The sequence below is a fragment of the Ambystoma mexicanum genome, chromosome 11 (assembly GCF_040938575.1).
Source record: "Ambystoma mexicanum isolate Mex_15411 chromosome 11, UKY_AmexF1_1, whole genome shotgun sequence".
NCBI classification, from domain to species: domain Eukaryota; kingdom Metazoa; phylum Chordata; class Amphibia; order Caudata; family Ambystomatidae; genus Ambystoma; species Ambystoma mexicanum.
The window spans coordinates 427,860,781-427,876,631 of record NC_090934.1 but is presented as its reverse complement, the minus strand read 5'-3'; the positions used below and the strand labels follow the sequence as shown (position 1 = coordinate 427,876,631).

Here is a 15,851-nt window from a genome sequence, read left to right as displayed (position 1 = left end):
GCGACTCTGATCAATGCGCCATGTGGGGAAAGGACTGACAGCACAACTGCCGAGGACCGCAGGGGGCAGGGACGGGAGGATGGAGAGCAACCCCGGCCCCTCTCCGCACCCGGGTGACAGCGCCTTCCCAACCGCCCTGTCTTCACCCCCAGCACACATCGGAGCTCTATGTAGGGCCGGGGGAGGGATTCGTTACTTATAGGGCGTGGTAGAGGGAGGGGGGCGCGCAATAGACCGGACGTTTAGGGAACCTTAACCCCCATTGCACCAGCCCTGCACCAACTCCCCAAAGCCGAATCCTCCCTCTCCCCCGAGAGCTGCCACCCCATAGATTGCGAGAGCTGCAATCCGCCCTCCGCCTGCCTAGCACTGCGCCCAACCGGCCCCCCTGGGCTGCACTCGCCAACCACAGCTGCCCTTCACCCAGCATTGTCCCCATCCCTCCTCTCCCCCCCAGAAATGCACCTAGCCCCAATAACACTGCGCCCGGGTGCCCAAAGGTGCATTCGGCCCACCCTGGAACCGTGCCCGGCTGCACCTGTACATCACTCATACCTCAGGGCGTGCTGCGGCAGGTCCCTGAGCCGCCCTTCTGACTGGGAGCACTGGTGGTGGTGCAGTCTGCCATCTCCCAATGCACCTGGAGATGGAGCCCAGTGAGGACGAGGAGAGCTGGCTGGAGGAGCAGTGGGAGAGATGGTAGGAGAGGGCAGCACGCCTGTCTAGTGGGTCCGGGGGGAGGGTCAGGTGTGTAAGATATCCTGCTGGAATGTTTATGCCCGCCCAAAAGTCTCAGTGGGTGCAATACTGGTTGTGTGATTGGGGTAATGGCTGTACGTGGGCATCACTGGCTATATGAGGCAGCTATGGCTATAGGGGGCAGTAAGGGAGAGTAATGCTTGTATGGATGCAGTAATAGCTGTATGGCAGAACGATTGATGTGTGGGTGCAGTCATTCCTGTATTGGCAGAGTAGTTGGATTTTTTTTTTTTTTTTTTTGCTGTTAAATAAACCTTTTACTTAACATTACATCAATATTACATGTTGAATATTTACAATGGTTACCATTTTTATCCAGTTGTCGTCATATCAGATAAAATGAATAAAAAGTATTTGCTTTGTGGGTGCAGTCATGTCTGATGTGTAATGCAATACCCGTGCAGGTGTATGTGGGCAGTTAAGCCTGTATTTATTTGTGCAGGAAACCTTGTGTTGCAGTAGTTGCAAGATATAGCCAGGGATGGACTGGAAACTAAAAGTGGGCCTGGAAAGGTTTTTTCTGGCGCCATATTGCTCCATGCGCTGGGCTTGAAGGGGATCTCCAACGAGAACATTTGAAGGGGGTGGGGGGTGGCAGGAAGGGGAGGGGCAGGGTACGTGGGGGAGAGGAAGAAAGAGGAGCCGAAAATCAGGATACCCACACAAGAGGCACGTGGTGCAGGGGCCTTCTGGGAAATCTCCAGAGTTCCCTGGAGGCAAGTCCACCAATGGATATTGCCTTCTCTTTCCGGAGTCCGCTCTGGCCTCTCATATGAAGCTGCAAAGGGAAACTGAGTGCTCTGGCAAGAAAGCCAAATCTCTAGAGGAAGAAACTCCACATAGGAAAAAAAAAACTTGTGGTGAACTGAAGGCTGTAATCAGAGAAGGCGTCTGGAGATTTCAACTTCTTACGTGAACTGGGCTTCAAGCACAGGGGCCCCAGGCCCTGTGCAGCTGCCTCCATGTTGGCAGTCTTATGCAACAACAACATACTTCAATTCAGGCCACTAAATGTGCACTGTTCAACATGCATTTTACAGGCCAGTCGTCACCTCTCTCAGGCCTCTTGCACTATCCAGCAACATTCTTATCACCTTGTTGCCTTTTTACTTGTTTCAACTCCATTAGCACCTTGCTGAAAAAGAGCTATTCATAGCTTTTCAGTGGGCATTTAGGTTTTCAGATCCCCTCTGGCTGCCTGTCCAGTGATACTCTGATGATTCAACCCCCTCAATGCATTCTTTTGTTTCCATTATACTTTAAGGACCCCAACAGTGCCTCTGTCTTTTTCCCAGCTGCAGAAATTGGGGCCCCTAAATGTTATGTTGAACTGGGCCACCATTAACCGGACACATCATATGCCTGCGCTGACTGATTCTCAGAATGGGTGTGTAGAGCAGGTGACCAGACCTGAGCATGGATATGCACTGATGTGTACAACAGTGAGCGAGTGCAGCCATTTATAGCCTATCATAGTGGAACTTTGCTGCACTGGTTGCCCTCCATTCCAGTGCAGTAAAGTTGTAATAGTCCATTCCATTCCTTTTTTCTAGTCTTTAACTGTATTATTAGATCCCGCAGACGAGAAGAAACGGAGAAAATTCCTTTCCCCAATAGGAGGCCCTTGTACTCGCGACTACTTGCAGCATCTTCCTAGCCGATGGCTCTTACCTCCCAAGAATCCATCAGGACACACTTGGACACAAGAAGTGTCACATAGGCTATTGATGACTGGCCGAACCAGGTGCTTCCAGGAAACACCGTGTAAGGAATGGCGTCGGATGCTCGAGCCGTCTTATTGCTGTGTACTTGACATAGGACATATTGTAGTGTTGGGTCTGGAACCTTTGGTTGGCCAGATGTTGTGGACTACAGCTTCAAGCCAGCATATCAAATGATGAGGGATCATGGGGATGGTAGTCCAAAACACCTACTGGGTTGCTGGTTGCACACGTCTGTTGTAGTGGATTGAAACACATTGTGTATAGGCGCTATATAAATAAACGATCATATCATATCATGTATGCATATCCCTAGAGTGGGGAACAGCACAGGCAGACATTACACAGAACTTTGGAAAACCCCACATATGTTCTATTTTTACTGTTTTATTGTTTAAATTGTGGACCTCGGTTGAGAGCTAAACAAGTTTGGACAATCTTGATTTCTGGGGCTGAGGCGGGTGAAAGGATGAAAAGAAATGGCAATCTAGGACAGGCACAGGACGGTTAGATTGAGGAGGGCTCGGGAGCATAGATTTTGAGGGGTAGAGTAGCTGGAAACAGACTGACGGGTGGGAGAGATTTGAGAAGGGCTTTCTGCCTAGATCTCTGCCCGTTCGTGATCGAAGTGTACGGGAACGTTCGGGAGTGGTGTACTTTTCGTTTTGTTCTTTACCATTCCTCTACTTTTTACAACCATATTCACCATTTACTCTATCAGAATTGTCCATGGACCTACTATGATAGCAACCTCGTCTGTCGCTCCCCTATCCCCTTACTGTTGTTCCCCCCTCCCTCCAGCACTATCTGAAACGTTGTCAGGCCTAGTACAATAGTCACTTGTTTTGTTCCTCCCCTCCCTTTCTGCACCCCTCTCCCTCACCTTTTGTTTTCCTCCAGCTCTACCAGAAATGTCATCAAGCCTAGTACGGTAGTCGCCTGTCTGTTTCCATTTCCTTCCCACCCTCCCCCTCCCTTCCTTATCTATTTCTTAGTATTTGCACTATCTGAAATATCGTCAGGCCGAGTACGATAGTTAATTTCACATCCTTACTGTTCATGGCCTGTAAGAATGTCGTTGTATTTTCCCTTGTTCCCTTCCTTGCCTTGAAGCACTTTGAAACACATTGTGTATAGGCGCTATATAAATAAACTATCATATCATATCATTATATATAGAGGATCTGTCCGTTCATGTCCCTGTGCAGGTGTAAAGTTGTAATAGGAGCCTTAATTACTAGACTCTAAGGCTATTGCAATGCCCCCGGCACCGGCAGCAACATCTTGTCACATGTTGCACCTTCCACCTACCCTCTCCCCTTCCGAGACCACAGTTCCACTACTTTTTTCAGTACACTTCTACCACTGCCGCCCATGTGAAAGTAGTAAACCGAGGTGAATAAGGACCATGTGTGGTTGTAGAGGGTGAGAGTAGCAAGTATGTTACTTAGTTGAGAGAAGCCAAAGTGTAGGGAACGAGGATCCTATAGCAGTAGTCTGGCCTGCTAAGGACTAGAGCAGCAACGCGTTTTGTCTCATTTCCCTAGGTTCTCTGGTTTAGTTTGGAGTTGCAGTGTTTACTTATTGATCTGTGCAGTGTTTTCACAATTGAATTGCTTCATTGTAGCACTGAAGGCCCATGGATAATGGCCAAATGTCTGTTGTTTTTGTGACGATTCAGCACCTGCCACTATCGGTGTGAATCTGTCAATACTACACCTGAAAATCCAAAGAGGCGTCTGATCTTGCTTTCAGTAAGCATCATCCAGCTGTAAGGCATACATTTCTGGGGTCCAGGATGAGTCCTGTTGCCCTTCATACTCTGCCCCTGAGCTGATGAGCATATGAAATGGCTGCATACCATTGGGATAGCACCAGACCTTTATTCCATGTTTTTTTGGCCGGTCGATCAGCGGAATTCAAAGAGATATTGAACAGTACCACCGATAATGGGGACCCTTAAGGGGCCGCAGAGACTGACTTGGTATTTCCTTGACCTGTACACACTTGTCCTTGTTTCATTAGAAGGCAGCTGCACCAAACTAAACCTTTCTCTTTACCTCTTCTGATTCAAGCTAATCTTAAAGAGCACTGAATGGTAGATCTACCATATCATGAAGCATAGTTAGACAACATATTTACGGCCTAAGGACTTGTCCAACATTTTCATGAATGTTTTGATCCCATGTAAATTGTGATTTCAGGATTGCAGTGGATGTGACACTTCACACAAGTGTAAGTGACTCTATAATTACAAAGCGACCCTATTCTTCAAAATTCTAGCCATAAATGGCTGCCCTGCCGAGGGTCTACATTTCTTGGGATTGAGCGCAAAAGGACATTTCTTTAGTAGCGTCATCTGAGCTCGCTTAAGGTCACCTGGGATCTCCACAGCTATAATGTGGCAGTAGCAGGAATGGTCTACGATTTCCTCAGGCCAGCACCCGTGAATCTGGTCAGTGGGAGATGTGGTTGGATGGCGTTGCTGCATTAAGCTTAGCATTCATTCACAGTAAGCAAAGCCCAATTTAGACAGATTTGCCAAAGATATTTTTTTAGTTCCCAGAAAGTCCCGACTAAACTCTCAGTGGGACCCAAGATGACCAAAGCAGATGGAAAGGGGCGTTCAGCAGTAAACTGAATGGTTGGTCCAGGTTTAGACACTAAGTAAGAGTTCTCTCCAAATCATGGTTCAGAAAGGATGAAAGTATATATTTTGTATTCATGTCATTGAAAATGTGTCTACATCTATATTGCATCCTGGAATTAATTTTGATCTTTAAAAATAATTTTGAAACTTAAGCCCATGCTTTATATATATAATTCATTATTTAAAGATCACACATTCTTGTCAGGGTCTGTCAGTCCGATACTGAATGATTCAGTTCCTACATGTCAAGGAAAATGGCTCAAAGGGCAATTTTGTTCTTATTTTCTGAAACTTCAACATTAGCGCTCTTCAACTGTTTGGTGGTTCAAGGCGGAGCCACAGCCCCAGATGAAGCATGTTGTCATTACTTTTGTAAAACCTTTACCTGTAACATGCAGAATTTCTTTGCTGCATGATCAGCTGGTCCCCAAGAAATCTTGCTGTAACTGGTGGATGACACCCAGGTGCTAAGGACGAGTGTGCAGGTCCTTTTTCCAAAGACTTGATTAAAGCTCAGCAGTGAAGGAGTTGGAATGTGCAAATGACATAAAGAAATTTACAAAAGTTTGCTCACAACATGTGTTGACATATTCTCAACTGATGGAATATGTGGACAGAAAGGTGACATCAACACATGCATGTGAAGGACCCAAGATCGTTGGGGGGTGGGGGGGTTGCCTATATGTAGCATTCCCTCCTGTGGACAGTGTTCCTGAGGAGAAATACATCCTTCTGCGCTAGAATACGTATACACAAATATATACATGTATTCATTATGTTTTTTTTTTTTTACATCGGTGCGTGACATAGAAAAATAATAACACACAAATGTGTGGAGAAAACCTAGCAAAGCGAATGAAACAACAAAGAATCACATGTAGAGTCAAACTAATAAAATGTTGGTAGACACACTGTATATTAGAACACTAATGTGAATTCTCCATCAATAAGTTGTGACCGTGCAGAAAGCGATTCCAACTATGGACCACTTATCCAACTGTAGATTAAATCATGTTTGCAGGTCAATTACACAAAGAATGCAGGTTACAATTCAGAAGCTAGACACAAGATTCAGAAATCCAAGTGGGAAACAAAATAAAGTTAGTCAACACCATAAAACAAGTATTTTGTCATCTAAAATGAACTCCCAAACGTATATCTAAGGCATACTTTGATCATTTCTTATGTATTAAGCATATTCATGGTTCAAAACAAACCTTATGCATCCTCCAGTAAATTACAATGAAAAATATACTGTTACAGCTTTCGTGAATAATGCATGTGTGAATCAATATAAAACATAAGAGATAACTTACTTCATTTCACATGTTTCAAGCTAAAACAGTGGTTTTAGTAATGATTGGTTGAACAACAGACCAGAATTGGACCACTGTTAGAATTAAACGTACTCCTTTCCTGTTCATGCGAGACCAGAACACTTCCGTCCCCAGAGATGTTCCATCATGCACAAATCACCAAAAATATGTAGTATTATGCTCATCAATCACTGGCCAGCACAGTTCAATATGTTTTATTGTTTTCTCTGCAGTTTCCTCATTCAAATGCTCCAGGATATTGCGGCAGCAAATGGAAAATGTTGAGGCATAAAATGCAGATTGTGCACCACAAAATTGAATGTATTGCAGCATTTTTGCAGTATTACACCGTCTACACAGGCGCCTGGTTCCAGGAATTATTACTCTTGGTCCCATAGCATCTAGAGTCCCCAAGACAGCCAACCTAAATGTCATGAATAGATGTCCTACATCTCTATTTGGGAAGATCCCAATGTATATTTCGATAGTACCATATAATTAAATATACCTATTATATTCCCATAGTCTGTGGTTACAGTGAATTAACTTCCAGTTTTGCAACCAATTCCAAACTCTTGGATTTGCATTACAATTATTTAGGTTGATCTCCATGGAGATCCCAGTGTTATAAACAAAAGCAATTTCTGCAGGTGCTAAGGATCTGTGATGTTGAGCGCCGCAGGTGTGCTCTGTGGGGAGTGTATGCAGGAGCTTGCGACCAAACAGGTCCACTGACCCCACACTTGCTAAGGGCGCATGGTGTTGAGCGCTGCAGGCGTGCTCTGTGGGGAGTGTAAGCAGGAGCTTGCGACCAGAGGCCACGCCCCCTCTGCTTCATAACAGGTCCACTGACCCCACACTTGCTAAGGGCGCATGGTGTTGAGAGCTGCAGGTATGCTCTGTGGGGAGTGTAAGCAGGAGCTTGCGACCAGAGGCCACGCCCCCTCTGCTTCATAACAGGTCCACTGACCCCACACTTGCTAAGGGCGCATGGTGTTGAGAGCTGCAGGTGTGCTCTGTGGGGAGTGTAAGCAGGAGCTTGCGACCGGAGGCCACGCCCCCTCTGCTTCATAACAGGTCCACTGACCCCACACTTGCTAAGGGCGCATGGTGTTGAGAGCTTCAGGTGTGCTCTGTGGGGAGTGTAGTAGGATCTTGCTAGAGAATGCCAAACCCCCTCTGTTTCATATCCGGTACACTGACCCGCAGTGCCGAAGCCCATGCTTGCTAAGATCTCGCAGTGTTGAGCACTGCAGGTGTGCTCTGTGCAGAGTGTAAGCAGGAGCTTGCGACTAGAGGCTTTGCCCCCTCTGCTTCATAGCCGGTCCCCTGAAGGACTCTGTGTGCTGGAAACAATGGTCCTGCTTGCCTTGCCTAGACCCCAATTGGCTGTGCAGCTATATTGCTATCTTTGGTGCCTTGCTGCTGCTATGCTGGATTTATCAATGCTCTAATACTCTAATTCGGGAGCTGGGTCTACATGTACCTCTGGGCGTGGTTTATTCAGTGTGGGTATTTTCTGCCTTGTGCAGTCATGTGTCCATTTTGAAAATCGACTGCCACACTGCCGAACGTATAACTGCCAACTTCTTTTTATCTGATGTTTTAAATTGTCCCGAATTGTACACTGTAGTGTACGGGGTCCAGAAAGGTACGCATAAGACAATGATGACTCTGGAGCCAGCAAGTATGAAAGGTGAAAGCTTTATTCTTAGTTGCAGGGATTAGGCTAGAATAATTGGGGAGCAACAGGTAAGCACATCTTTCCAGCTTCATCTACCATCCTGCAGTCCTTAACTGTCATGCCTGGAACCCTCAGGGAACACCAGGTTCCAGGCTACTCCAACATTCTAAGGCAAGCAGTGCCTGATGTAACATAAGCCAACACTACATGTACCAACGTACTTAGTGGCTGACAGTGTTTCAGCTGGGGTGTTCTTACTCATTTTGTATAGGCGGAAGGAGTCCTTATTACCCACTTCCCTCCCCCTTACAGGAGGATGTCCAAAAGAAAGACAAATTCAACTATATTCCGAGGGAGGGTCCAAAGAAGCTGTATACACTCTTTGAGCCAATCAAAGAAGTTAATGTCCTAATTACAGAAATCCACGACCTCTTGCACGATGATGGGAAGGGTTGGGTATAAAGAGGCAGGCAATAAAGGGCGTAAAATTCAATTGTGTAGTGGGGTGGCGGAGACAGAGCTGCTGCTGATAGAAGACAGGGGTAGTGTACCAGTAGGCAGGCCCCCCTGCCCATCAACCTGGGGCAGTGGTAAGATGAAAACAAAGGATCCGTTTGGTTGACTATGAGGTGGAGAAAAAGAATTGACAAGAGGGTGGAACGAATTATTCAATTCCAGCTACTGGGTAGGACTGAAAGGGCAGTCTAGGCAGTGGAGGGATAGAAGTGCACATACCCAGGGTGTCTGTTCTGCAGGGGGAATGCTGTGCAGATACGAGGGTGCAGCAGGGGAAGGCAAATGCGAGTAGTTTAGGAGCAAAGGTGAATGATAATCTGACCCCTAAATTAAACAGAGCCCCCGACAAATTACTCCACTTGGTTTCCTCAATTGCCCCTGATATCAACTAACTAATAGGTTTGCAGTATTGATATCACTTTAACTAATAGTTTAGCTGTATTGACAGAGACAAAAAAGAGGGGAGGAAGAAGGGGGAACCTAGGACCTTGTCTAGTAACCTCGCCCCAGGCTGTGATTGCTCGCATCTGACAGATGAAGTTAATACATCGAGAGTTTCTGAAACCGAGATACCAGAGGTTACTGAGTCATTAGCAACGTGGCTACAGCAAGATTATGGCAGAACTCCAAAAGTTGAGGGAAATCGTAGGCCTGCTCGAACAGAAGAAGGCTACACTAGATAACATTGGAAACCATGTAAGCTCTACTGAACGAGGAGCGGGGGGGTGGGGGGGTTAATAATAAAACCACGGCTCAAGTGCAGTTGGACATTAATACGAGCTCAAGAGTCAGCCAGGATGGTGCTGGGGTACCAGTGGCTATTAGGGAAAGAACAAACCTATTAGCCTCCAGCACTGGAACCCCTGCAAGGACGGGTTTTAAAGGCTCTGACAACGGAATACAAGCTATCACAAACACGTCAGTAGGTATGTTCATGCAACCCCCCCACCCCCTCCGAGTAGGTTGCAATGCAATACCCAACCAGTGGTTATTGCCTGCCTGGGGATAAAGCGTACCGGGAAGACACATCCTGATTCCATTTGGAACCCTTCGATCCTTTGGAATGGGCATCATAAGATACCAAGTGATGGCGCATTAAAGAAACAATTCACCTACCTCATATAACAGATAATTAAGGTAATTGATCTTTACAAATGCCTCTCCAAATTATGCAATTCAATATATGATGACAGAGCCATACAGCTTGGTTTTATGTATTTTTATAGGTAGCAAGACGCACCTAAAATCGAGACTGAGTTTGCTTGAAGTTCCAGTTTTGAAAAATCTCTCAATGTCCTAAAGCTAGCATTGTGGTCAGTAATCGTGGTATAATTTTTGAAGGATACCTCGGACATCGTCTCAAGGAGACTGGTTGGTCTCTTTTTAAAAAAAAGATTCTGTCACTTTTGGTAAAAATTATTTCTACTCTTTGTTTTAGATTGATGTTGAAAACGTACCTATGTGGGGAAGAATATAATTCTTGAAAAAATATTTAGACCTGAAGATGGTCCATACATTAAAGAGTCTGACAGCACATGAGATGGTGCAGTACGCATTTCAGTGGCCGAAACATATGTCGACTTGAAAGGAAAACATCTATCGCCTTGTTTTTCTCTATCTCCACCTGCAACTTCGAGTAATGGGTTGCCGGAAACAAATTGTTTTATGGACCAATATTATTGACTAGATCAGAAATCTAAAGGAAGATCAAACATCATTTGATACGAATCATACAATACTCCTTTGCACTACAGCTATACATCAATAAGTGCCACACTATATGATCTTTGAGTCCAATATCCCCTGTCTTATAATTTGAAACATAGGCTCTTTACAAGCAATTGTTGGAAACTGAGTGGTATATGTTAAAATATATGTATTATGATGTGACAATGAACTAACTTCTATAAGTGGTTCAAGTTTTGATTTATTTGTTTTTTGACATCAGGTTTTTTGATAAAAGTGACCACATGTGTTGTAATTGTCTGTGGAAATAATGAAATAAATGTATATGGTTTGTAAAAAGTACCTCAACGATGTGCTGATTGATCTGTTTAATATCTAAACAGACAAACACGATTACTAAAAGGTTTTCACTAAAGGGACAAAAGAGAGGGGTAGTCGGTCTGGTGTTCTTGTTTTATGCTTAAATGGTCTCCCAATAGTACAGACTGGACCCCCGTTAACAAAAAATAGCGAGTACCTAATTTTTCAAAACTTCTTGGTGCTGGGCCAACGGACCTGCAACTGGTATGTTATTAAGCCTGGAAGATGTAGGTTTTCTGCAGCTTTCAAAAACGGAGAAAATTAGCAGTTTGTTGGATAGTGATCGCGTGCCTAATCCAAAGGGAGGAAAAGACTCTTCCACCTGTCCCGTTCAATTGGAATTGTGGGACAGTTCTCTGTCTACAATTTGAGCTCATGTTATCTAACCAGCTAGCACCCACTTTTCTCATAGGCAGGAGTGAGTGAGGAAGGACAGTTGCTTAATGATGCTGGCCAAAATAAGTGGTGGTGCAGCACAACAGATAATTGTAATCTCGTTTGTGTGGTGTCGTTCATTAGAAAATTAGCACACATCAAAATGTCAAAGGCAATAATAAGGTTCATGAGGTTATTGGCCTCTGACCCCACTGGAGAAGGTGTTCTCCCTATAATTAAATGGGTGCCATCAATGTTGCTAAACATTTGAATCCAAAAGAGCAGATTAGTTGTGTCAGGAGCCAGAGGTAGACAATTTAACAAAACAGGGGTAAGAGCTGAACTCTGAGACACTCCACATTCTACCTTTGTAGGTCCAGAAGCATAGACTGGTAAACTAATCCTGCTGATGGTTTGACAGAAAGGAGGTGAACCATATCAGTGGGATGCCCTTGACTCGATCGTCGGTCAGCCAAGTAATCAAGAATGAGTGACTAGCTGTTTTGATGGCTCTCGCGAGGTCCAGCGACACGAGGGTAGCTCCTGAACCATTGTCCATGATGAAGTGCAAATCGAGAGATGTAATCTGAGCCAATTCTGTCCCCACACCTAGATGAAATCCAGCCTGTGACGGATTCAGGATGCAATTGCATTCTTGATGCAACTGAAATTGTGGAACCCCTGTAGATTCCAGGATCTTACAAAAATGTGGTAGGTTGGGTGTAGGGTGAAAATTCCCCGATCCAAGGCACCCGAAGATGGGTCTGCAGCAAAGGGGTCAAATGGCCTCCTTGAAGGTGTCTGAGACAAGACCTTGCTGAAGAGAGCAGGCGTGGTTGTTCACAAGAACACTGCTCACTGAAGGTCGGAGAATTAACCCCTTAAAGGGTCTAGTTGGAAATTGGTCAGTCAAAGAACCAGACTCTTTGCTGGTGGTAACATAAGAAAATGGATTGGCTGCCACGTGGAGAGAAAATATTTGTTAAGTATCTATAACTCGATTAATCCTTTTACAGCTTGGAGCCTTTGTTTGATCCTCGATCGTATGGGAACATAATTTCTAAGGTCCTTCAATAGCTGAAACAGATATTGCTATGTATAAAAATCCTTTTTGCATAAATGATCATGGATACATATGCAGTGTGATGGGAGCCCAGAAAATCGAGGTTCTCCTTAAAACACAGTAAACTTTAGTTGTGTTTCAAAGAACAGATTATTGCAAGAATTAGTTAGGTTGTACACTTCGTTTTATGGCATGTAATATGAGATTCCTTTTAAATCTTTTATCCGGTTAAGTACATTTAAACCATAGCAAGATGGTCAAGCAACTGTGTATGTTTGTGCAACTCCCCCTCAGTGTGGTCGCGAACGGTTGCAGGCCATTCCAAAGCAAAAGCAGGCTTATCAAATTTCCTAAGAGGGCTTCACTTTATACATTTTTTACTAGAGTAGCAGTACTTGAGATTTTCACTGGGATCATTAATGGAATGGCTTAATGTGTATATGAGGTGGATAAAATGGGTTTCCCACCTCCTATAGAATCAGAGATGTCAAGTAGGATATTAAACATGTGGCCATGGGAATGAGTCCGCCATGTATGGACTGGGCAAGGATAAGGTGGCCTGGATTATAAAGGAGATTTATTTCTGGCTCGAAGTGATAAGTCTTTCGTCCAGGTATTAGTTTCCCAAAACAATCCGAGTAGGATGGGCAATAAGGAGATAATATACAAAATCTGTCAGATTATCAGCAAAATTGTGATCAGGGAGGCGGGTGGAAATTTAGGAGTACATTTTAAAGTTAATAATGGCAAGGGCTCTGCCTGGCTTGAGCTGTCGACTAAGATTGTGCCGATGTAACTGATTGGAAAACCAGGTCTCCATGACAAAAACACGGTCCCAGGGTTTTAGGAGGTTGTAGATCTGGAGGATTTTGGGCTTCAGAGTCAGCATGCCCTGAGATTTTTTAAAAATGAGGCAAGCATTGCATTACGAGCTGAGTAGTTGACTCAAGCGTTCTCTGAGTGTGGTGTTAACTTTGAGGAGAGTGAATTGCTGTGAAGGCTCACTGTGGAATCAGCAGAGATCTCAGAATAAGGGCAACGAGAACATAATTCCGAGGAGCTGTAACCCTCTCTTTCAAGAACACTAACTTCTCGTATCCAGGTCTGGCGCAAAGGCCAGTGTGTATTATTAATTGAACGCTTTTCCATTCATAGTTCTTCAGTGTTGCAAAGTCACCATAAGTGGCATGGGTATCGCCAGACTTAGAGCCTGAGCTTGCTTTGCCTAGCGTCCTAAACTACACCCTACTGATGACGCCCAGTAAAGCCAAAACATGCCTGGTCTGTGGTCTTGTGCAAAAGTTAATGACATAGCAGCATGGGATGGGCTGACTCACTTGGGGTGAGATCAAGGGCCTACTTCACAGAAGCGTTTTACAATGGCAAAACCCCATTGGGAAACTTTCTGTGAATTAAACCCCAAGTGTTTTTCGAGCAGGCTGACAAAAAGGTGGCGTGGAAGGTGTCCCAGGGGAATTGCCAGTGGTGGTGATTAATTCAAAGTTTTTCCATCCATCAGTCTTCACCCAGGCTTGTCGCCAGCAAGCTGGAAAACCAGCAGGCTACCAGTTCAGAGACAGACCTCCAGTTCAGGAGCGCAAAGGGTAAAGGTCTCATGCCTGAAGCTGTGGAGAATGTTATGGAGTGCATACGCTTTGGCCTCAACAAAGAGAGTACACATTGAAACATGTGTAGATTTTCGTAGCAAAGCAATCAACACTGGTAGCAGGCTGTGAACACCACACTGGCTTTCTCCTAATGCAAAACATTCACAACTTTTCAAAGATCAGGCTTAAGGGAATTTGGAGAGACATAGTGGGCAACCTGTACTAATTAAAACAGTGCCAGGAGAGGCGGCCTCTCCCACACTGTCAATCGTGCTGGAGGCCAGAAAGAAATAATTGACTATTTGAAAGTTCCACTTCTTACATTCTCCTGTTTAAAGGAGCATGTCCACTACGCACAGAGGGCGAAGGTAGTCCAGTGTCCAGTGTTACGTCCTCTGCTTTCCATCCCATAGCCTACTTCGCATCCCGTAGCCTGCTTTCCATCCCATATCCTGCTTTCCAACCCATAGCCTACCCAGTAAAGAAGTGCTGGGAGGCAGAGACCCCTGCCCTATTTGCAGGTCTATATGGTGTAGTGTGAAGTATTTCATTCGGGCGTCATACACCCGACCAATACCTTCAGCCTTAGATGTAGCGCGTGGTTAGAATGGTTTTTGGGGAGCGATCGTGTGCTGGCAGGCTGACTTTGAGGAGGAGATTAGCGGAGCATTGCTGGAATAGTCTTCTACAATAAACATCGTGGCTTCTTGCATTGGGATACATTCGGGCATTTTGATGCTAAAATAAGACTCTGGAACAGGCGCTTTTGCAGTCCGTCTTATTTCAACGTCTCTATCTCTGGAAGTGTGATTTTTGAATGCGTGTTCTGCTTGATGTGTCACGTCAGAAGAGTCTTATAAGGAGGCAGCAGTCTTATTCTATGTGGGAAGTGCTTGGATGACTTTGCATCGCTCTTGACTGAACTGGGGGATAACATCTACTGCTGAAGACAATGGATGGGGCTGTCACTCATGTTACCTGCTTTTCGGATATTGAACTGGAATTCAGAGTCAATCCATTCTCAGTTCACCAGAGGTAATGGTGGAGGTTTTGTCGCCTCATTGAGTCGGGTCGAAGTGAGGAGGTGATGTGAAGCAAGGAAATTAAGGACAAGGGGTTTTGTCACCTCATTGAGTACATTCAGTGAAGTCCAATACTGGAGTCAACACAGGGTGTGCCAGGTTCGCAGATGGTGCCACTATAGTGTGTTAGGGTTAAGTACGCACAGTAACATTCTATTACTAAATACTCTACGATCAGAATAGGATACTTATATGTGGATGTCATTTAGGCATCCCACTTATCTCGACTCTGCAAAATATGCACTGTATGTTATACAGGAAATCTAATGACAGCCACAACTTGACATTTAAGAGGGGAGTTGTTATGGAAATGTCTGTAGATTGGAAGGCTGTTCGGGCTTCTGCTTTGATACTGCACTATACCATGCTGGTTATTTATACTATATACTGGAGTTGTGAGGAGTACCACTGCACATGACATTGATGTGTTTCGTCTCTATCCCTTAGAAATATACTGTGGGCTGGAACCCTATCATAACTTTAGGCTAATATGAAGCGCTTTGTGTGTTACTGCTGGAGTTCTGTAGTTCTCTACTGTGCCATCGTGAGCTGCTTTTATATTTCTCTGTTTTAAGGCGCTTGGGAGGTTATGTGTTATTTTTAGGAGATTGCTAGGCACTATATATTCAAATAGAAGGGTGCTGGGTGATGATATACATTAGAGCGAGCAGATGTAGACTGTTGTTGAGGGTGCAGGGTGTTTTGAAGTTTTTTATTTTTCATCTTTCACACTGATAATGCTTCTTTTCCCTATCGTTGTCTCTTGATTGCTAGACTACTCTTAATAGGGTCTACTGCACTTGAAAGGGGTCTCTGGAGAACATTTGAAATTTTGGTTCAGGGTGTGAACATGTAATATTTTTATGCTGTTTTGGGGTTTTAGGGGAAGTTAAATATGTTGTTGTTTTATCTTATTGTTTGTTTTATTGTAGGTATTTAGAGGGGAGTAAATGTGATTCATTATTGGGGTGCACGTCTTTGGGAGTATAGTTGGGAATGCTGTCTTTTTTGTGTATGACAGTCTGATTGTTA

At 44.6% G+C, this 15,851-nt stretch overlaps 1 protein-coding gene across 3 annotated transcripts in view; it reads left to right on the top strand.

Annotated features, from left to right (window-relative positions):
- MAPK8IP1 (mitogen-activated protein kinase 8 interacting protein 1) overlaps positions 1 to 15,851 on the top strand; it is a 499,492-nt gene that overhangs the window by 236,456 nt on the left and 247,185 nt on the right. Inside the window, exon 1 of one of the 3 annotated variants that reach the window (XM_069623254.1) lies at positions 46 to 699. The exons of the other annotated variants lie outside the window; for them this stretch is intronic. Within the exon in view, the coding sequence (XP_069479355.1) occupies positions 635 to 699 (65 nt within the window). The 5' untranslated portion in view covers positions 46 to 634. Of the gene's footprint in view, positions 1 to 45; positions 700 to 15,851 lie in introns of those variants that run through there. 3 annotated transcript variants of the gene reach the window in all.